The sequence below is a fragment of the Sander lucioperca genome, chromosome 16 (assembly GCF_008315115.2).
Source record: "Sander lucioperca isolate FBNREF2018 chromosome 16, SLUC_FBN_1.2, whole genome shotgun sequence".
Classification (NCBI taxonomy): Eukaryota; Metazoa; Chordata; class Actinopteri; order Perciformes; family Percidae; genus Sander; species Sander lucioperca.
Window position 1 is genome coordinate 4,405,615 of NC_050188.1, and position 22,407 is coordinate 4,428,021.

Consider the following 22,407-nt stretch of genomic DNA (forward strand, 5'->3'; position numbering starts at 1 on the left):
GACGTGGAATCTGCCCAATGAAGATTCTTGCTAGCCCATCATGCATTCATGGATCTTAAAAAGAGTGAGCATGTAACTGTGCAATTATGTTAAAGGACTGATCCTTATCACAATGTGCAGGGGAATAAATCATCTTTGTTGAAGCCAATTAGTTTAGATTTGTTTCAAACACTGGTCCTTGGGACCCAAGCCACTGCTTAGTTGTTACTTGCTTTAACATGGCACTGTGGGTGTAAATCCCTCCATGCTCAGTAGGATGGATTTCAACTGTGAAAAAATAAGATAATAAAAAAATAAGCAAGAGATTGTTATTTGCATGCCATTGGATGCCTAACGGATCACAACAGAAATAAGAGCAACGTTGTTTTTCTACAAGAGAGAAAGGCAGGAGCAGATACTGAATGATGATGGGAACAAAACAGAGACATTCACATCACTACAGTATCTTAGCAACAGATGTACGTCTAGTTGCTGCCAAATATGAGGAAGTGGTGAAGCCAGGGATGGAGACCGACAGAATGGCAACTGCTAAGCCAGCTCCCGAAGGACTGCAGGTCCCAAAGACTCATGTCTAAATTAGGAAGCCTTCTTCTGTAAAATCTTAAAATTGCCTCTAATGGCCTACTGGGAAACAATACAGTCAAATTCTTTTCTCTGTCAGACAGGAGAATTGCATTAACGCACTCTGGCAGAGTGTTGGAGGTGGATGTCAGACCTTTTTCATTTTATATCTCCAGAGAATAGGGCTTATAACCTTTCTTGATCCTTATAGAATATACAGTATACTGCCCACTCTAAGAACACTAAAGGAAGGTTCTCAATAGACTCTCTCTAAACTTCTCATCTGTGACATTTAGTAAATGTTTTCATGTAAAAGTGTTTTATCTGGTACTGTAGTGAAGATGATTGAAATCTACTGAACATGCAAATATCTTATAAGTAGGGTTGGGTACCGACGTAAACGGTAGTAACGAGACCGAATAAGAACGAAAATTTCGGTGCCTCATTTCGATGCCTGATTCTTTTTTTTCTTCAGAAGCATTGCTGCACGGGACGCTACGTTACCGTTAGCTAGTAGCTGGATTAAACACAACGGTTAAAATGCTGACAGCTTACGTTAAGCGGTGTAAAGTCTGACTGTATTTCCCTGTAGAGGATTCCAACACCGGGACGTTAACAGTCTGCAGGCAGCTGCCGTTGTCGGAAAAACAACATACAGACAGTGCGTTCACTTGAAACTCGTCAGCCTCGTGGTGCATTCAAAGTTATTGTAAAATACCCTTTTCCCATCTGGTGCTTCTTTTTGTCGTTTACCAGCAATTTACTGGTGAAATAAGTCATTGTTATAAGTTATTGTCATTACATTATTAATCAATGATTTAATAAAAAGAAAGATACCCAACCCTACTTATAAATATCACAGATATCTGTGACATATTTTCACTTCTGGTTTTTATGACATTTTAATATTATTTGGCTGTTGTTAAAGGGACACACACAATAGGTTGGTCACGAGCAACACTACTTAACTGTAGCTTGGGCTAGAGAGGTGTAGGGTTTGAAAGAAGTGGGCATATGGGAGACAAGTCTGGGATATAAAGAAAGCTGCCATTTAGTGGCATTATGGGAAATGCAGAATCCAGTGTTTCTGGAGCTTAACCCATGCTGGAGATGAAAATCAGTATCTTCAATATCTTGGCCTCTGCTGCTTTGATTTTGACTTTTTATTTTTTTATCCGTCTCTTGCGAGTCCTCTAATTGTATGGAAGTGCATACTTAATTGCTGCTTTTGTATGCTCTATACTTGCCTTGAAGAAATGTAGGGCAAATACAAGGCTACAAGGGATGCATAATTATTTGAGGAAATTACTTTATTAGTTTGAGAAAGCTCCTCAGTAAACTTTGTGGTTCAAAATAGATTGCAAAGTTGTACAACATACTGTAGCTTGCAAGCATGTTTTTCCTGCTTGTACATTTTAAATGTTCATGTTGCTCTTATAGCATGTAAGGACTTCAGTTCTTTGGCGGGTTCTCCAGGGGTCCTACAGAAATGAACAAACATTTTGAACATGTTAAGAGGCTAAAAGCACGTTTAAAACCTGCCCTGTTTCAGCCTCCTGGGTGTAAACTGTAGCAGGAGGATAACATGGTGTAGGCAACACCGATTGTTTTTGTTTTTCTCGCTACTGACAGCACTCCAAATTTACAAACAACAGAGCTACGTGTCGACCGGAATTCTCCTTTAAATGCAACTTTAACTTTCCAAAGCATACTCCTGTGAGTTGGGTCTGCAAGTAACGATTATTTTCAGTGTTGATTAATCCGTAGATTATTTTCTCGGTTAGTCGATTACATGTTTAGTATGTAAAATGTCAGAAAATGGTGAAAAATGTTGATCAGTGTTTACCAAAGCCCAAGATGATGTCCTTAAATGTCTTGTTTCGTCAGAAACGTATTCAGTTTACTGTCATAGATAAGTAAAGACATTAAAAACATTGTGATTTAAGCTGGAATCAGAGAATTGTTACTTTTGTCATTTAAAAAAAAAAAAAAAAAAGACTCAAACCGATTAATCAGTTATCAAAACAGTTGGCCATTCATTTAATAGCTGACAACTAATGGAGTAGTCTTTGCAGCTCTAATGTGAATTAGACATTCTTTACAACATACAACCAGAAAGAGTTGTCAGTGGTTTAGAACATAGACTTAAGAGAAAGACAGAGGCCACAGAGGAGAATAATGACTAGGTAACTAGCTAGGATATTGTTAGACTGGTATCTTCCTGTGGGAGGACCCCAACACCTAGCTGCCAATTTCCAGAGCTTTCAGGATCAAATTGGCACTCTTCCACTTGTTATGTGTCAGCGTGTCTAATCATGTGACGCTCCTCTGCACCACTGGACTTCCAGGCGTTTTCAACAGCAATTAAGCAACATAGCGAACAGTGTATTTCAGGCTTGACTCATTAGCAGCAACCGAAGGTGTCAAACCAGGACTGAAATGTCCAACAGGGAAACGAAGGGGGGCTTGCCTGCTGGGGTCTGGGCAGCCATGGATACGGAGCCACATCCAAGGCTACATTTACATTGCTACGTTTTGGTTTTTAAGCAGCGTTTTGAGCCAAAAGCAATACTAACACGCCCAAACTGCATATGTCATGAAGAGTCTCGTATACTGGGCATTCGCATGCCGGGGTGAACAGGTGGCAGCATGTATACTCCGCCCGTTGCTGGTAACGTGGTGATGGTAACGTTAGTAGCTTAGTCTCAGAGAACGAGACGTCACGACCGATAAGGTCCAATCAGGCGGCGAAACATTGGCGTCAGTGTCGGTGTTGCCAAAGGTCTCCGTTTGTGGCCGTTGAGACTGCAACTCAACCCCGCAGATTCCAAACCAAAAAGTGTTTTCAAATGTCTCTGGTTTAGAGGCTCGGAAACGCCAGAGCAGTGTGAATGTGAAATGTAAACGTATTAGTTTTTAAACCAAAACGTAGCAATGTAAATGTAGCCCAAGACAATACTGGAGTGGAAAAACTAGAGCTGTAACAATTCCAAATTTTGCTGTACATTTTATTGTGCCAGTCTCTTTCAGTCAAATTAAAAAAATGTATGCATTACTTTTTCCAAACAAATACAGTTTGGAATGAGTCCCAGGATACATCTTTTGGTTCTATCACTGTCATGTGACCCAGATAATGTAGTAACACAGGTACAATGCCTATGAAGTAAACCACGCCTCTTTATTATCATAAAAACATTGTATTTTTTTCTTAAATGAACATAAAATCAACAATGACTATCAACAGTCATACCCCTTAGCTAATGGTAGCAATTAATTGCGGTTACAAAGATACAGGGACTGCCCATTTCTCCGACGCTCCATTGTTCCGACCTCTCAATAACCCGGAAAATTCCTTTTGGTCCTACAACCCACTAGTCTGACGTCCCGCTGGTGGCGAAATTACGAATCCCACTATGGCCACGCCAAGACCCGCCCTACGAAGCAGCTCGATTGGTTGGAGTTAGGTATTTGACCTCGAGTGGTTAAGGTTAGGATAGCCGATTGGTCAGGGGATAGGACCTGAACAAATGGGGTTACGTTACCTTGCGTAAGCATGGTCGCCTGGCCAATAAATGCTATTGAAGGGCGGGTCTTGGCATGGCCATAGTGGGATTCGTAATACCGCTGTTGGACGTCGGACTAGTGGGCTGTAGGACCAAAGGGAATTTTTCGGGTTATTGAGAGGTCGGAACAATAGAGCGTCGAAGAAATGACATGGCACCCAAAGATACGGCAATTACGTTAAAAAAAATTGCGATTAGACAATTATTAAAAACAATTATGTAATAAAAAGGCAAAAAAACAGGCCTAAGAAAAACCACCCCAAACAACGCGTCTCCTTTTTTTAAGCTTTGGCAATCAAAGCCATGAGGCTGAACACAGATGTACAGACAGGAAAGCCAAATCTGGAGGTCCAGTGGTTCAACATTGGGGCTATTATCTGAGGACTACAGGCTGGGATTTTTGTTTATTTGGCCAACCAAAGTGTGACGGCTGCTATTCTCCTTCGACCCAGTGAAACTTGCTGAAGTTAAATAGATCTTTTTTTTTTTTACGGGTGGTGTAACTAGAACCATTATTAAGTGCTGCATTGCACTGCAATAGTTGCTGGAACGGCGCCATCATTAATGTTATTAGTTTAACCTGTGCTTTTCCTGCTATCATTTCCTTAAGGACGTGACGTGTCCGAATTTTAAATGTGAAATGCATGCACTATTGAGTACTCTCAAAAATGTCAACAGTTGGATTAAAAATGTAGTGTCCATGTACATATATATACATTTTTTTTTGTTAACTGTCCCACATTTAATAGACACCAGACGCAACACCTTATCAATAATGATGAACAATGTATTGCTCTCTTTAGAGTTAATTATTGAGCGTTTGTTTCATAGGGACACGTCAATAAGCGAATGAGTCATTTTGGACCAATCTTCAGAATGTGATTCATTTAGGAACATGTTTAAGAAACAAGAGTATTCTGATGCAAGCAGGCCTATCAAGATTCGGGTTAGCAAAATGTATTCAAAGAGCAATTTGACATATAAAGCACAAGATTGACAGAGAAGAAAAGAAAAAACTGGATATCCAGAATATAAAGAATCGTGAATGAGACAGTTGCTGTGTCTCATTCCGCATACTTCCGTCAGTACACTGCTAATGTGCACTGACCACTTACTGCCGTAGTGCCCACTTTCGATGGTTAGTATTGTCCCAAAAGGAACACATATATTAAAACACTCGGCTCGCCGCCTCTCAAAATCTGAAGAAAATCTTTTAAACTGACCTTTGTCAATCAAAAAAACAGACAGATTCAGCAACTGCATGGCCTATTTCTCGCTTAAAATGTTTTCAGAAACACGTTTCGGTGAACTATTTTCGTAAAATACGAGATTGCATTCTGAACGAGCCGCTTGTGAAATCCGGGTGAAGCCAGACCCACATGACGCGTTCGTCCAATCAGCTGCCGGTCGACGTCCCTGGTCCCTCCCCTTGCCGCTTTGTAGTTAAGATGGCGCCCCTTTAGTGCGCGTAGTGTCCATTGTTCCACACTGAACTTTTTGACCGTTTTTAGGGGGCCATCCGGGTACTTTCAGTGCGCTGACGTTTTGCGTTATCTACACTATATACTTAAAAGTAAGTGTTTGAAGTGTGCAAGTAGGTGGTTTGAGACACAGCCAGTGTGTCACATATTCAGGTGTGAAGAGACTTTCCATTTTTAATGACCCCATAGCATTGTACTTATTAATACATAAGAGGGGAACATTTTTCCAAAAGGACAAACCCACTCTGTATTCCACTCCTCTTCAGAGAGCAACACAAATGCATGATCTTGCCTATCCAGACAACACTACAAAGAGAACACTGATAAAGATCTGTCCTCTATAAAGCCACCACAGGTGTTACGTGGGTCATATGTTGTAAACATGGCAACAGCAAACAGGATTCCAAACATGCTAAAAAATTATCCAAGTATGGATCTTAGAGATTATACAGTTATACACAAAGTTGCAGTGACACACCAAAACAGTAGCTGTAGAAATGCACATTCTGTGTGTCAGAAGATTAAGTGAGGTCGGCACATTTGAGGTCAACGTAGCCAGTGACAGCTGTGACACTTTGGACTGGACTCTGACGTTTCTGGGCCTATTTCATGCTATTTACTATGTTGATGTTTTCAACATGGACACATGTGTTACTGAACTTTGAAATAAACTGCACACAATAAACTTTCGGAATCTTTTTTTCAAATGAATGCATGGAGACAAATGTTTCATGCTTCAAGGACGTACTAAAAAGACGACAAAATAAGCCATCAGGAGTGAGAGAATCCTGGCAGTCTAACGGCTTGGCTCAACTCAGCAATAAGAGACTAATATGTTCAGCACTCTCCGACTGCCTGCTGTCTGTTTGGAATTTGTCTCCATGGCAACGGACCAGACCGCCTGGCTTTCAGCATAGCCGCGCTGATGAAGTGGTGTGTTAAGGTAATAGCCGTTGGAGAAGTAAGACTTGAAAATATACAGCATATTCACAAGGGTTCTCGATGGGTTTCTATTCTTGCCAACTGCAATTTAAGTTAAGCATCCTTCCCACCCGGAGGTGTTTATGCAAGATGCAGAGGTGAGGGACGAGAATGCCAACAGTGACACAGAGGAACCGATTAAGGAAACGTGTAACAGTAAATATTTGAGCTAAAGCGAGACAGAGAAAAAGAGGGAAAGAGAGAGTTATGTGATATCCATGTACCACATTTGACTTAAATACCGGGTAAAGCAAAATCTGTGATTTCTTTCTGAACACGTTATACATGTTAGAAAATACTTATTGGAAATCCTGTGTTGAGGCTTTTTTGGGCGGCCTGAAATCATGGCTCGACGACTGGAGCCATCTTTAACACAACCCTTCTCCTGCTACCGTATATAAAAACTATGTTACTCCTAACGTTAGAGCGCATAGCATCAGTGTTGTTTCGTTCACCCCGTGTGAGCGCCAACTGTGCTCCGTTCCACAAGCTCCCTTAGCTCTTTCAGTCTAATAAACACATGAAAAACAACTCTGTTAAATGTAGGGCTGGGTACCGAATTCGACTTTTTTAGGCACCGACCGAATTGCCTCCATAGTATTGAGTATCGAAAAATGCCTCGTCATTCAATACCCAATTTCAATACCTAAGGAGTGAATCTCATCCACGTCAGTAAGCCAATAAGCACGCAGCATGCTTCTACCGAGATCTCATAACGTCTGTGATTGGCTGTCTAACGTTACACGTCGCAGAGACACGCAGGAAAAACTCTACGTTACACAGAGACGGGGCTCACGTAGTAGGAGCTGAAAAAAATAAAATAAGAGATTTGTGCCGTAATGTGCAATGTTGCAATTTCTTTTTGTCAAAATGGATTTCATAAAATTGGTATCGAAAAAAGTATCTGGTATCGAAGTCACGGTTTTGGTATCAGTATAGACATTGTTTTTACGATACCCAGCCCTAGTGAAATGCCACAATCATGAAAACACAAGCCAAAATAGACGTCACTAACTTACCTTTCAGCCTGAATCGGCTTCACCGGCCCGCCGGCAGTTACTGCTCACTGCTGTGGGTGCGTGCTGTATGCTAATGTTAGCTGCTGAACCAGCGTCTCAGAGAATAGGGCTTATTTCTTCATGGTATTGAAACCTACGTTTATTAACTTGGCGACTTTCTCTTTGCCGATCATTCAAATTTGGCTAGTTGGTCATTAACACGTCTTTCTGTGGTGTGACCATAGAAATAAAATGGATAGAAAGGCCATTGAACTGTTTCCCGTGGTCATTTGATTGGTACACGACAAAAAGGGCGATTGCTGTTAGTTGTCATAGTTGTCGCAGCTCGCTGGGAGGAGAGCCGCCCGACGCAGCTCGCTGTTCAGCTCATTCTCGAGCTAAGCTTTGCTTAACCTGTACTCTTAAGAAGGGTTGCTGGCTGAGCAATAGTCAAGACACCAGAAGGAGTGACTATACTAGACAGACCGGTGGATTTCACAATGATGTTGTGTGTCTCACCTTGGCACACTAGCCGGCACACTGGCCTCACTGGATGGTGTCTGGATCCTCTCTTCCGAGCTCGCGGCCTGAGGACCGAGCCTTCCTTCTGCTATCTGTCCAGCTCCCGGCTGCTGCTGTCGCTGCTCCTCCTCCTCTTCATCCTCCGCCTCCTCATTACCCGGCTTCTCCTTCCCCCGGCCCTCACTTTCGTTGTCGCTCTCCTCGCCTAACATGTCATCCACCTGTTTGTTTGTTTAAAAAAAAAAGGAGCTTCTGTGAGATAATGTTTTAAACTTTGGACAGGGCCAGGTCATGGGACACAATGTGTCACCACAACGGTCGATTTCTCTCTCTACTTTCAGTTTGTAGTTTGCATGTCAACTAGGGCTGGGCAATATATCAATATTATATCGATATCGTGATAGGATACTAGATATTGTCTTAGATTTTGGATATCGTAAAATCGTTGTATGGCAAGTGGTGTCTTTTCCTGGTTTTAAAGGCTGCATTACAGTAAAGTGATGTCATTTTCTGAACTTACCAGACTGTTGTAACTGTTCTATTATTTGCCTTTACCCACTTAGTCATTGTATCCACATTACTGATGATTATTTGTCTAAAATAGAATTGTGAAAATATTTCGTGAAAGCACCAATCGTCAACACTACAATAGCGTCGCAATATCGATTTTGAGGTATTTGGTCAAGAATACCGTGATATCGAATTTCCTCCATATCGCCCAGCCCTAATGTCAACATTTTCAGCATGTATACATTTATAACGTAACTGCCAGAAATATCCTCGCACTTTTCATATGGACTATTCTCAAGTGCAGATGAGAAAAATTACTTTCTCTCCTTCTTCTAAACGCCAGTTAGTTTTGACCTTTCATTATTTTGTATAAGACGTCCACCAAATCTGAGCCAAAATAAAACATCGCTAACCTTCGGTGAATTTCATGACGTAACTTTTAATTAAATAGAACCAATGACATTTTCTATTTAATGATTAAAGTCTGCCTAAAGTATCATGAAGACGAACTGGGTGTATTTGCCCATTCCCTTGATGCACTGCAGATTCCAATTAAGCATCTAATTATATCTGGAAAGTGGTTTTCCTTCTCTAAATAATTGGGTTACATACTCTACATATTGTACAGTAATCTTGGAATGTGATTAAACTTGGGGGCAACAGTTAACAGTATGTCATATGTCAACTAGAGACTGACCAATAAAATGCTTTAAAAAGAGAGTTGGAAGAAATCATCCGATCTTATTCATTTCAGCTGATATTTGTTTTTACATAAACACACAACAAACATGTTTGATAAGGTTCTCTTGAAGAAACAGTTCGACGTATTCGCTTTCTTGCCGAGAGTTACATGACCACTCTCGTGTCTGTACAGTCGTTACGAAGCTACAGTACAGCCAGCAGCTGGAAAGAAAAAGTCTAGCCCATTGTTTCTCGTATAACCATTTTCATACGTCTTTTTTATGGATTGAATAAACAAGATATAACATGTTCATTGGTGAGTTTTACAAGTGCTGGTAGGCAGATTGTGTAACCTTTCGACAAAGCTAGATTGCCTAGCTGTTTCCCTGTTTCAGCTAAGCTAAGCTAGCCTGCTGCTGGCTGTAGTTGCGTATTTAGTACAGACATGAGGGGTAACAATCTTCGGTAACACTTTACTTGAAGGTATCTACATAAGAGTGACGTGACACTGTCATGAACACATGACGCTGTCATGACACATGAACCATAACCATAACCCTAAACCTAACCATAACTTGTCATGGCAAAAACCAAATGAACTTACTAAAAGAAGTGTTATGTCATAAACGTTTATGACTTGTTTATAATGTTTATGACACGTTCATGACAGTGTCATGTCACTCTTATGTAGATACCTTCAAGTACAGTGTAACCCAATCTTCTCACCCAACTCTTGGCAAGAAAGCCAATAAGCATATTGCTAGATATGTCTAATTGTTCCTTTAAAATTGGTTATTAAAGATGTGTCACTGTAGGGCAACAGCTAATGAATTTTGGAGGCAGATATTTAGGGCCCGAGCGCCGACAGCGGCGAAGGCCCTATTGAAACTGAAGGAATTATTATTACACCAAATTAATTGGCTTTTTGAGGGGCTTAACATATTCAAAAACTCTTTGTTTTTTTTCTTTGCCAAATTTGGCGGGTGCATCAAGTCTGGTGAAAATTTACGTATTTTAAGGGTTTCGGGAATAACCGCGCAAAAATGGCTCGCTAGCGCCCCCTACAAAGTTAAAAAAATTGAGCCCCTGCAGTGCGTTTAACGTAGACTCACGAAACTTGGTACACATATGTAGCATGTCAAGATGTACAAAAAACGTCATTAGAGCCTAAACCCAACAGGAAGTCCGCCATTTTGATTTCAAAGTTCGAAATTAGTGCGATTTTGGCCATTTCCACGTCGTGCTTTAACGAACTCCTCCTAAAGATTTCATCCGAGCAACTTCAAATTCGGTCTGTACCATCTTAAGACATTAAAGATGAAAAGTTGTTAAAAGAAAAACTTTTCGTCATAGGGCGTGGCCGTGGCGGGGCGGCCATTTTGTGCGTTTCGCCGCCAAAACAGGAAGTGGGTGTAACTCGAGCGTACATTGTCCGACTGGCTCGAAACTTTTCAGGATTCACAAGAGTCCAATCCTGAGGACAAATAAAGGCCGATATTTACTTAAAGTCATAGCGCCCCCTAGTGGCAACAGGAAGTAGGCCTAAAAGTCAAGGTGCTATACTTTAACGAACTCCTCCTAGAGATTTCATCCGATGTACTTCAAACTTGGTCTGTATCTTCTCAACACCTTAAAGATGAAAAGTTATTAAAAGAAAAACTTTTCGTCAGACGGTGTGGGCGTGGCGTGGTGGCCATTTTGAGTGTTTAGCGATGAACAAATAAATTGTTGTAACTTGAGTGTACGTTGTCGTATCTGCCCGAAATTTGTCACGATTGACAAGGGTCCAGGCCTGAGGACACCTACAGGGCAAAATTGACTTTTGGTCATAGCGCCCCCCGCTGGCAACAGGAAATGCACCTTATATGACAAACATCATCCTATTTACATGAAACTTAGAATGTGTGGTCTACATGTGATACTGAGCTGCCCCCTATACTTTAACCACGCCCACTTACTCAGGCCACGCCCCCTTTCATAACATTTGAACCGTTTAAGGTAGAGTATTGTGTGAGGTGTCATTGAACTCAGCAGAGAGTTGCTTCTTCATTGATGATGGTTTGGCCCGCCCCCTATGCTTAAGCCACGCCCCTTTCTCAACATTTGAACCGTTTAAGGTATACCCTTGTGTGAGGTATCAATGAACTCAGCAGATACTTCCTTTTTTATTGGTCATGGTTTGACCCGCCCCCCTATGCTTAAACCACGCCACCTTTCATAAATGGTGACCCGTTTATGATAGAGTCTTATGTGAGGTATCATTGAACTCAGCAGAGACTTCCTTTTTAATTGGTGATGGTTTGACCCACCCCATATGCTTTAGCCATGCCCCCTTTTCACAGCTAATGAGCCGTATGATGTAGAGTCTTGTTTCAGGTATCGTTGAACTCGGCAGGGAGTTCCCTTTTCATTGTTGACGATTTGCAGTGTCTGAGTGCCGCGCGAATGCTCGGTCGCAAGGAGCGGCGTCCGCCGGTAACCCCGACGCGCGCAGAGGCGCGAGGGCCCGTCCATCGCTGCTTGCAGCTTTAATGATAATTGGGTTTGAAAAACAACATTTATTGGCAGATATTCTCTCTTTTACATAAAAAACAACTCTGTCGGACACACTATGTACTAATATAACTTTCTAAACTATCTCAAATGTATCTTTGGCATCTCTGTACACAATCTCGTTACATATCAGCTGACATACAGTATATGCCAAAACTAATGCCGGGCGGGCCCATTTAACAGACAAGCTCTGAGAGTAACTTGTGGGTTGTGTCTGCCATCAATGCCACAATGCAGGATGTGGACACTTCGAAACAACCGGTACAATAACATTCTGTCCAATACAGAGAACCACAAACTACAGGCTCAGAATCACCACAGAGTTACATCAACAACTCTCAGATACTCTGGAAGTCTGAACTAAAGCCAAACATTGTTAGGATGACAAAGGCAGTCTTTATTGCAGGGCTATAGTAATAGATAATAGACTAAACAGGGGCTGATTGGTTTTCTCCACCTCCCGCAGGTGGAATAATGTTTGAGGTATGGTAATAAACTCATCGCATTAAATTTCTAGCAAGGATCCGAAACAATCCAAAGTGTAATCTCTCTCGTAGGATATCCTGCCAGCTATTGAAAGCAAAATTGTCACCTCCACCAGCTCATCATTGTTTGTTTAACTTATTTTAGAGAATGTGTGACATGCACCTACAACACCAAAACAAATTCCTTGTATGTGTAAAAAAAAAAAGGTACTTGGCAATAAAGATTTTCTGATTAAGTTTGTTTTTTCTTGAGCAGTTCATAATTTAGACAGCCCCAAGGTTACGGACCATTTAGATCAGGTTAGCCAATGTGCGAACAATCAAATCAATGGAAATCTCAGGTGAATATTGCCACAGAGAATATGCAGCCTCCCGTCCATTGACTCATTAGTAGCATGTAGCTGAGGGAAAACTGGAATGAATGCAGGGGGACATTCTTTTGGTGCTAGAGCCAGATTATTACTGGAATCAAACCAGGCTAATTAATGCAGAGTTCTTTGGTTATGTGGACAGCCACAGAGCGCCTTGGTGAAGGTAGAAGGTGAAGTGGCCTGAGGCAAGGCTGGTCTGAAAATAAAATATAAAAAAACAGAACAGCGCTGAACACGTTGGGTTAGTGTTTCCATTTGCTGAATGGAATTTGAACGAGAATGACCCTGCAGGACACCAAAACATTACAGAGTAATTTTACATTACTTCGTTTGTTCCCTGTCAGCAACACACAATATAAGATTTTACCTCAACACAAATTGCTTTTCTTTCCACTACAATGTTTTCTTTTGTCATGGCATTTTCCCCATCACTACCTAATAACTATTGTATTTTTCTGTCAATACAGTGAAAATATGAAGAGAGCTGGACAGAGTCAAACAAAAGAGCGACTTAGCTTTCAGACAGCAGATGAGCAGAGGCCTACAGAAAAAAGTGCACATTCAAAGCCCATGTAACAATGCTCAACAGATATTAGCAGGTTTACACCAACAACAAATGGACATATAAGCAGGTGGGTGGTATGATCCAAACATTTGTATTAATAAAAATGTCATTTTTGGTTCCGGCCGACACTGAAGCTCCTGTAATTTCATTAATGCAGATGTTGACTGTAATAAACAGACCCTTTTTTCAATGACACTTTTTTCAAGGCAGTGGCAAAAGCTAATTTCTGAGCACAAATGCATAAATATAGGGGCCACTTCCATGTTCTGTGCATCAGAGCAGTTCCTGTCTACTAGTGACAAATACCACTGAGGCTCTGTACAGTAATTGGCCAAAGGAGCCATGTCTGCTTCTGATCACGACCCTTTTAAAACTAATCTGTAGTTCACTATGTCTTGAGGGGTCTTACAACCTTGGCAGAAATGGAAACATTAACACACTTCCCACAGCATCCTTTTCCTGGCTGTAATCAAAGGCCAAGCAAAGAGCACACCACAAAACCTTTTTGAAAGCACAGCATGAGACCCCCTCAAAGCTAGTTTTCAGGTTATTGGTCTCATCACTGCAAATAGAGTTTAGTACGAGTGGGATTCCAGGGCATAGAATTTATTTTTGGCTAAACGCTTCAGTTGCAACGCTACTGCGTTAGGACACCGTTTGTAGCTACCATGTCTTCTACTGTGATGAACAATCTGTTTGAAAGAAGGATATACTGTACAATAGGGGTGTGCAAAAAAATCGATTCACATTCGAATTGCGATTCAAGCTCTACCGATTCAAAATTCATTCATAGAATTCCAAAAATCGATTGTTTTAATAATAAATATAAATATATATATATATTTTTTTTTTTTCTCTCTACTGCAATCATGTGGGAAAAGTAATTACATACTGTGAATCAAATTTTAAATCGAGAATCGTTTTTGAATCGAAAATTGATTTTGAATCAAATCTTGAGCCTGAAAATCGATATTGAATCGTGACATTTTCTGAATCGTGCACCCCTACTGTACAACATTTAGAGGACAAAAGAGCAAACATGAAAATGAGGAAGTATTTTGTCTGCAGTCAAAAAGCTGCTGATAATCATTTGATCATATGCCTATTATCCACAAAAAAGTAGAATATAATGGGGCTCACATTAAGTGACACATCAAAGCGTACAGCGATCAGCGATGAAAGCAGATTAGATTTCCTGTCCAGCAAAGCGGTTAAGATTTCACTTCTAAACTCATGGACATAAATACTTTAACTTCAGACTCAAATCTGGCCTTAGGTGTTACTCTTACTGAAAGATTCACCTGCGGCAAAAAGCAGCCGACTGTCATTCGTTTTAAATGAAAGCCAGTAATTAGGAGTGGCTGTTACTGTGGGAGCAGTGAACTGCTGAGGCCCAGGGCAATGAGTTTTAGGTAGAGCTCAGGACAACTTCAATAAAATTGGCAGCCATTGCACAGGGCTTTGATTACCGTCCTGCAACTCGGGAGAGACAGTATAGTAGTATACCTGCCAGTGAAAATCAGCAGCAGAACAGGTGAGGCAGGAACCCACAGTGAGAGCCCGACACATTTCCACGCAGCCACTCAATCAGCGCTTATTGTCTGGACCAATTTCCATTTTAGCTTTGTTATTGTACAAAAAGCTTGCGTCATCCCCCCGACTGACGACTGCAAATGGAGAAATTTACATAGGAAAATCCCGCCAAAGGCTTCAATCCCTGCTGAAATGAGCGACTCCATCTCCGAAAGGTAGTCAGAGGTGGTAATAGGGCAGAGAGTTGATTGCTGAATGGAGTACGAGCGCTGACGGGTCATTTAATGTGGGCTCAGAGGAAGATAAAGGCTTCACATTGATAGAGGAAAGTTCACCTGAGGCAAAAGGGCATTATTGCAAATGTGAGGAGAGGTAGACATGACGACAAGGTACATTACTAGTAAATCAGCCAGCAAAAGAGAAGTTAAAAAGTGATGAAGTGAGGCGATGAAAGAGGAGCACAAGGACCTCCAATGCCACTCTGCTTATACCTATATTCACCCAAGCTGTTCATCAGAGGCCCAATTCCATACAGCGACTGAGTCAAGTCCCGTTCTGACGGAACAAACGCAACAAGAATTTGCATCTTCACTCCACCTCCGCCTACTCCTTACATGAGGGAAGCACTCAGATGTAGAGAAAGCAACAATCCTTTGAGGACAAGAATTCTTAAGCGGCTCTGCAAACGGGAAGCTATTGGCTTCTTTTCACCATCATCTCCGAAAGACGTGCTCCACTGCAGCGGAGGTAAGTCAAGGGTAGTTACATAACGCTGAAGTCAAAACATTACTTTGGAAAGGAACAGCCTCAAACATGAAATACTTCAGAGAGTTCATTCAGAGACTTCAGAAAGTTTTTATATCAATGATTTACTTTTCTGAATCTGTATGGTTCAGAAAAAATTCCAGACCAAATTACTCCTGATAGAATGGATGGTAATTTTTAGAAGACCAAATATTTGACATCTTGCCAAAGTCAGATGACTGAAGATATTTCCGTCCTGGCTGCCAAGGACTGTGTGCAAATAGAAACCAGAGCAGAGGGAATATTCACAGCGCTCCAGCTTTAGGGACGAACAATGACATCTGGTGTGTATGATGGAAACCACTGTTGCAAGTGTCCTGGTTCCAAACATACTGATAATGACATCATTCGATCAGGCATAAGCGGTGCAAATGACATGGCGTGGTCACATCATAACCCCTGCTACGTATCTGCTCTGTAAGGACTATAAAAAGCATGTTTATCTCCATGGACTGCACGCCAAACAAATGCAATTATCACCCTATTACAAGTACAAGCGGCCAAAATGGGTTTCCTCAGGAGGGTGGCTGGCGTCCCCCTTAAGAGATAGGGTGAGAAGCTCAGTCATCCGTGAGGAACTCGGAGTAGAGCCACTGCTCCTTTGTGTCGAAAGGAGCCAGTTGAGGCGGTTCGGGCATCTGGTAAGAATACCCCCTGGGCGCCTCCTTAGAGAGGTGTTTCAGGCATATCCAGCTGGGAGGAGACCTCAGGTTCTCCCAGTCAGAGCTGGCTAATGTGGCTTGAAAAAGGAAAGTTTGGGGTCCCCCGCTGGAGCTGCTGCCCCCGCCACCCCGACCCCGGATAAGCGGTTGAAGATAGATGGATGGATGGATGGATGGACCCTTGCATTATTCTAAATTCCATAGCCCTAGCATTTTATCAGAGCTGTGAATGACAAGATGATCAGCAGCACTCATATCAGAAGCATATCTGTAGAAGCTCAGTTGGGCCTGCTGTGATTCGTCACACTGAAGCTGAAGCCTGAAGCCAAAGGCTTTCATATACCCAATGGTTCCAGTAGCAGGGTCCTGGGACACCATCCGCTTGGACAAAAAAACAACTAATTATTATGCCTGATTGCATGGGCACACAAAAAACCGAAGTCTGAGATACTAGATTATCTTTCTTAAGAATAGAGCTGCAAAGATTAATCGATTAGTTGTCAACTATTAAATTAATCAACAATTTTGATAATCAACTATTTGTTTTATTTATTTATTACTTATTTATTTACAACTTATTCAATGTGAATATTTTCTAATTCTTTTTTCATTCCTTTATGAGAGTGAACATCTTCATCTTGGGCTTTGGCAAACACTGATAGACATTTTTCACACCCTTTTCTGACATTTTATAGACCAAACAAGTAATTGATTATTAATCAAGAAAATAATCGACAGTGTAATTGACAATCAAAATAATTGTTAGGTGCAGCCCTACATAATAATGTAGAAAATGTCCTCTATCAAGCAGAAGCTTTTCCTCCCCAGTAACTTCAAAAGATTATATCTCGCCAGGGATGTGGGAGATCAATATTTAAAGGCAGAGGGAGAGCTGAGATCAATGTGACTGATGAATGCGCAATATCTCCTACGATCCCTGGGCTTAATCAGCCTCGTCTCCCAGGGCCCCTATGGTGTCACACCAACACTGACCTGTGTCTAAATCTCCATCTTACTCTGCATAATAATCATTCACAACTCATTCAATCATGTAGCCTCACCAGGAACTCATTTCATTTTCAGCCAGAACAGGTGTTGATAAATCCACTGTCCTACAGAAATGAAGGCAGTTCATTTAAATCAAGCTAATTTCACAATGGGCTCTATAAATATGATGACTTGCGTTACAACTGCTAAAAATGTGTTTAAAAGTGAAATGGGGAAAAGAGCTTGATTTTGGATTGCTATGTACAAAACAAATAGTATAATCTTAGTTATTAACATATCTTGAATCATGAAGCCTACAGGCAGGGAATAAGTAATGGAGAGTGAAGACAATCCATATATCTGGCTGAGCTCCATGGGACACTTAATGGTACTGAACCATCATTTACAAAATGTGTATCACATTTGCTCTTCCTTCTATGACAAGTCAAAATGTCTGCCATGAAAAGGTCTATTGTCCCTTTCTTCAGAACGGCTATTTTTTTTTTTTTACTTTTTAGTAGATAGTTCATTGGGGGAGTTATGACAACACAACAAATCAAGATGGAGAGCAGACAGCCCTGTCTGAACACTGAAACAAGTGAGTGCTTGCTGAAATTATACTGTTCTTTGCGTTGCATTTGTATAGTTGGACGCCCTTATGTAATAATGCTGCCCTTGGCAATACTATTGTATGAACAATGGGTCAAATGACTGTAACATGAAAGGAGCCGCTTGCACAAATACAACATACAGAATTATCACCTACGTAGTCTCGCATTGCCAGACCTTCCTCCACAGCGCGGCGGAGTTAGGTCTGGCTAGTCCACACAGCATTCCGGGATGCGAGAAAACCATGCTCTGGTTTCTTGGCATTTCTGTAAACCAATCAAAATTGTCTTGGCCGCGCTAAGCGCCGAGCAGTGTGTCTCTGCAAAATAGCCTCGGGAAGGAACATGTTTTGGTGGAACACGTGTACGTTCAAAGGTCGTTTTAGTAGTGCAACAGAAAACTCAGATTGGACAGATAAATTGAATTGAATTAGATAGTCTCATATAGTCCTCATAAATCGACCAGAGTTTAAAATGACAACACAAAGAAAGAGGAAGGTAACGGGACATCAGAAAACGGACATCCGAAAAGAAAGACATCCGCCCGAATTTTTGTCAGAATGAGAAAAATCCCGGAAGTGGAACAACATTAAAAACGGCCCACAAGGTAAAGTTTAATCTGCCTCAGGCGTTGGTGGAGACCAAAATAGAGCTAAAAGGAGAATGAATATTTGACTTTGGACAGATTTTGTTAACACTGAATCAGACAATGGCAGATTGTAGTTTTTTTTCTTTTTTAATATGCAAACATCACAAGCAAAGATGTGAAATTACAGTGATATAACTAACATTTTATCCTGACTATCACTGATATTACTCTTGCAGGAACCGGCAGAATTACAGGTAAATCTATACATTCACCATACATCTTGCTGATTGGTGGTCTAGTTGTCTTATTTTTGTGTTTGCTAAAAAAAATATATTTCTGAGCCGTCTTAAACACTGTTTACAATAGGTTTTAGATTTGTGTCTACACGTCCATTGGTGCTCAAGTTAAAAGCAAGTACGAAGGGAGAATTTTTGTGGTGTTAATATTATAGCCATGTGATAAGATTAAAAGGGATACTCAATTTAAAACACAATTCTACCTCTTTTCACTATATTGGCAATGTAAGGGAACATATCTTAAGAAAGAAACAAATATTTAAAAATAGGAATGTGTGTGAGAGGAGTAATGTAGGTTAATTAGTAAAAGTAACATGATAAATTCTCAGAGTTAGTAGTAACAGCCACGCTGTTGTTATGAGTTGTGAGTGAACTGTGTTACAGAGCAACCTGGATCTGAGCAATAAAGAATATTTGGCAAAAAGGCTATTTCTTTTTCACGTTTACGGTCGTTTTATTATTTCAAAGTGAAATAAAGGCACCACATCATTTGTGATTCAACACATATATACCAGCCAAAATGAGAATTACATCTTTGAAGAAACCGAAAGCTGAGATAACCTTTTGTATCTTTACCCACATGAAGAAAGAGTTTGAAAAGAACATTTTTCTTCTCATGTTTTATCTTGCTGACGTAACTGTAAGCTGTGGCAAGTAGATATCCCTCGTTTGTGTGCTAAAACCAAAATCGGTGTGTGTGTGTGTGTGTGTGTGTGTGTGTGTGTGTGTGTGTGTGTGTGTTTGTGTGCGTGTGCGTACTGAAACCAGTTTATTGCAGTAATGACAGTATTGCAAGATCCCTGTTGTGGCAGAACACCGGTGGCAGTGACGAAAACCGTTTACCCACTACCCCTACCAAGGTAATGTTGCCTTTTTTTTAGATATGTTTTAGGCATTTTATGCTTTATTTAGATAGTGACAGAGAGAGGAAAGGGGAGAGAGAGGGGAAGACATTCGGCAAAGGGCCCTGAGCCAGACTGAGACCCAGGCTGCCACGGTAAGTACTCAGCCTTAATGCTATGCGCTTTGCTACCCGGTGATCTGCAGGGCACTCCAGGCAATGTTGTCTTTTAAGTAAGGGATAAGACTCATCATAGATCATCTGAGGTCAAACTGAAAGAGTATCTGTGTGGCGTTTTGATATAACTGGGAAGAGAGGTACAGATGTTTATCTTACATGGTTCACTTCTAAAAGAAGTTTTCATTAAGGCAGTTTTTTTTCTGCAAGAGTTGCTACAACCCATTGGCTACAATCACCACAGTCTGGAGCTATCTGCTCTTTTATTGTTTTGGTTTCCTGACTGTATGGCTGAGTCTCTAGTCTACGTCACAGTGATCAGGTGTCTTGTGCATTTCAACTTCTGTATCGCTAAGGTATGGTAAGGTTAAGTAGACTGTTTGCATGTCTGTCCAATTCAACGCCATGTTGCCCCATCTGCAAACTAGGCTATTGTTCTGTTCCTTAACGCTAAATGGAGAAAACTAGTTAGCCGGGCTGACAGTATATATCCACGACGTTCCACTTCCCGGATTGCTGACGGAAATTCCTCCGGATTTCACTCATTTAGGCTTTCTTTGTGCTGACCTTTTAAACTCCGGTCGATTTGTGAGGACTATGGTTAACCTTTTCTCAGATCTCTGCAGGGTAAATCCAGACAGCTAGCTAGACTATCTGTTTAGTCTGGGTTTTCTGTTGCACGACTAACAACTTCTGAACGTACACGTTCCATCAAAACAAGTTCCTTCCCGAGGCTATTTTGCAGAGGCGCCGCTGCTCCGTACAACTCTTAGTGCCGCCCAAGATGATTGTGATTGGTTTTAACAAATGCCAATAAACCAGAGCACATTTTCTCCCATCCCAGGATGCTGTGTGGACTCGCCAGACCCTCCTCCGCAGCGCTGTGGAGTAAGGTAATCCATGGCAATGCGAGACAAGTATAATCATTACGACAGACTATTTGAGTAGCCATGTGGGGCAGCAACTTAAATTCAAAATCATGGATGGAAAAAATTAGTAATAAATAAAGGTAAGGCTCTGTGCCAACTTTATAACATGCAGCTGCCTTATAGTAACGTTAGCTTGTCATTCAAGGTAATTCTAAAATGTATTTTAGGATTAGGCTGCATGTGTCGCATTCAAATACATTTTAATTAATTATGCAATAATTTGTCTCGAATGAAAAATTGACAGTCCCAGTGCATACTACTACATGGGGCAACCTTCCCTGACTAATAAAATCTTAGTAAGGACTGATATTCCATGTGGCGTGTTATGGTGTAACTGAAAGCAGTAGATAAAAGAAAATTGAGCAAGTCCCATTCATCACACAGCCAACAAGGGATAAGCAATTTCAAAGAAAGGTCACCCAGTTTGTACAGTACCGTGATTCTTCGCAGGGCATCTCTGCGCATGTTGCTCCAGGTAAATTGACCAGCATCTAACCACTGGTGACATTTAAATGTAAGGCTGTCTACCTGCCTCAGATGTGTACTTTGCTCCAGCCAATTAAGACTGGGACTTTCCCTTTGCCCTGAAGATCTAGAGTGTTTAAGAACGTCAAAGACTGCCCTTTAGCTAAGGCAGTCCAAGGGGGGTGACATTTGAAATACAGTGCATTTACCCTTTCTTTGAGTCCATTTCTTTAACTTTCTACAGTACTAAATGTGTTGGAACAAGTAAAGTAAATAGTACTACCTCCAAATTATGACAGAAAATCCTCACCAAATCCCAAATTTATGACCCATGTTCTATTACACACAGGCTTCGGCTTATAAAAGGCCCCTAAAGGCTTAGCCACTTGTCTTTATTTATCTATACACTGAAAATATGCATACAAAAACTCAACTTGCTCAACCCTAAAGATTTGTGGCGCATTTTGCAGTACTTTCACCTGGTTCTGTTTGGTATACTGTGATTTAACATGAGCATCAAGATTGCGTGATGAATAACATGACATTATCGAGCGGTCTGTGTGATCAATTTATCAATAGTAGAGTAACAGGAGAGTGTCTAGTACACATTCCATACGTGTTTGACAGAAATGTGTGTCCTACACTGCCCACTCCTGGTCATTTTGTATGTGTTAATGAGTCGGTGTAAATGTATCACCTTTGTTGTTGTTGCCTTGGACACTATTTGCCCATGAGTATTTCATTATATTATTATGATATTTTAGAGGCTTAAAGCAAAATATGATTGCTGTGTTTTTGTTTTGTTGCAAATTAAGTATAAACCCAAGTTAATTGTTAGCTAGCACAGCTGTAAGCTAGTAGCAGAGTATTGTTTGCCATGTATGTCAGCATTTTCCATATCTACATTACATGTCATTTAGCTGATGCTTTTATCCACAGTGACTTACAATTAAGTGCGTTCAACCTTGAAGGTACAAACTCCAGACAACAAGAAGTAAGTGCAAGTACATCTGCTTTAAATAGGTAATGCTACAAAGAGCCATATGAAAGTGCAGCATCAACAGATATATATATTTTATTTATTTATTTTTTTCTTTTCCCCCCTTCATTATCCGAGGTGTAGTCGGAAGAGATGTGTTTTAGCCTTTGGCGGAAGATGCACAGGTTTTCGGCAATCCTGATGTCAATAGGGAGCTCATTTCACCATTTAGGAACCAGGACAGCAAACAGTCGGGATTTTGTTGA

At 41.0% G+C, this 22,407-nt stretch overlaps 1 protein-coding gene across 3 annotated transcripts in view; it reads right to left on the reverse strand.

Annotated features, from left to right (window-relative positions):
* Positions 1 to 22,407, reverse strand: part of ctdp1 (CTD (carboxy-terminal domain, RNA polymerase II, polypeptide A) phosphatase, subunit 1) — a 99,065-nt gene that overhangs the window by 30,894 nt on the left and 45,764 nt on the right. For all 3 annotated transcript variants that reach the window (XR_004102877.2, XM_031287128.2, XM_031287129.2), the window contains exon 12: positions 8,104 to 8,327. Coding sequence is in view for 2 of the 3 variants with exons in the window: in XM_031287128.2 (XP_031142988.1) it covers positions 8,104 to 8,327 (224 nt within the window). In the remaining variant the exon portion in view is untranslated. The remainder of the gene's footprint in view (positions 1 to 8,103; positions 8,328 to 22,407) is intronic.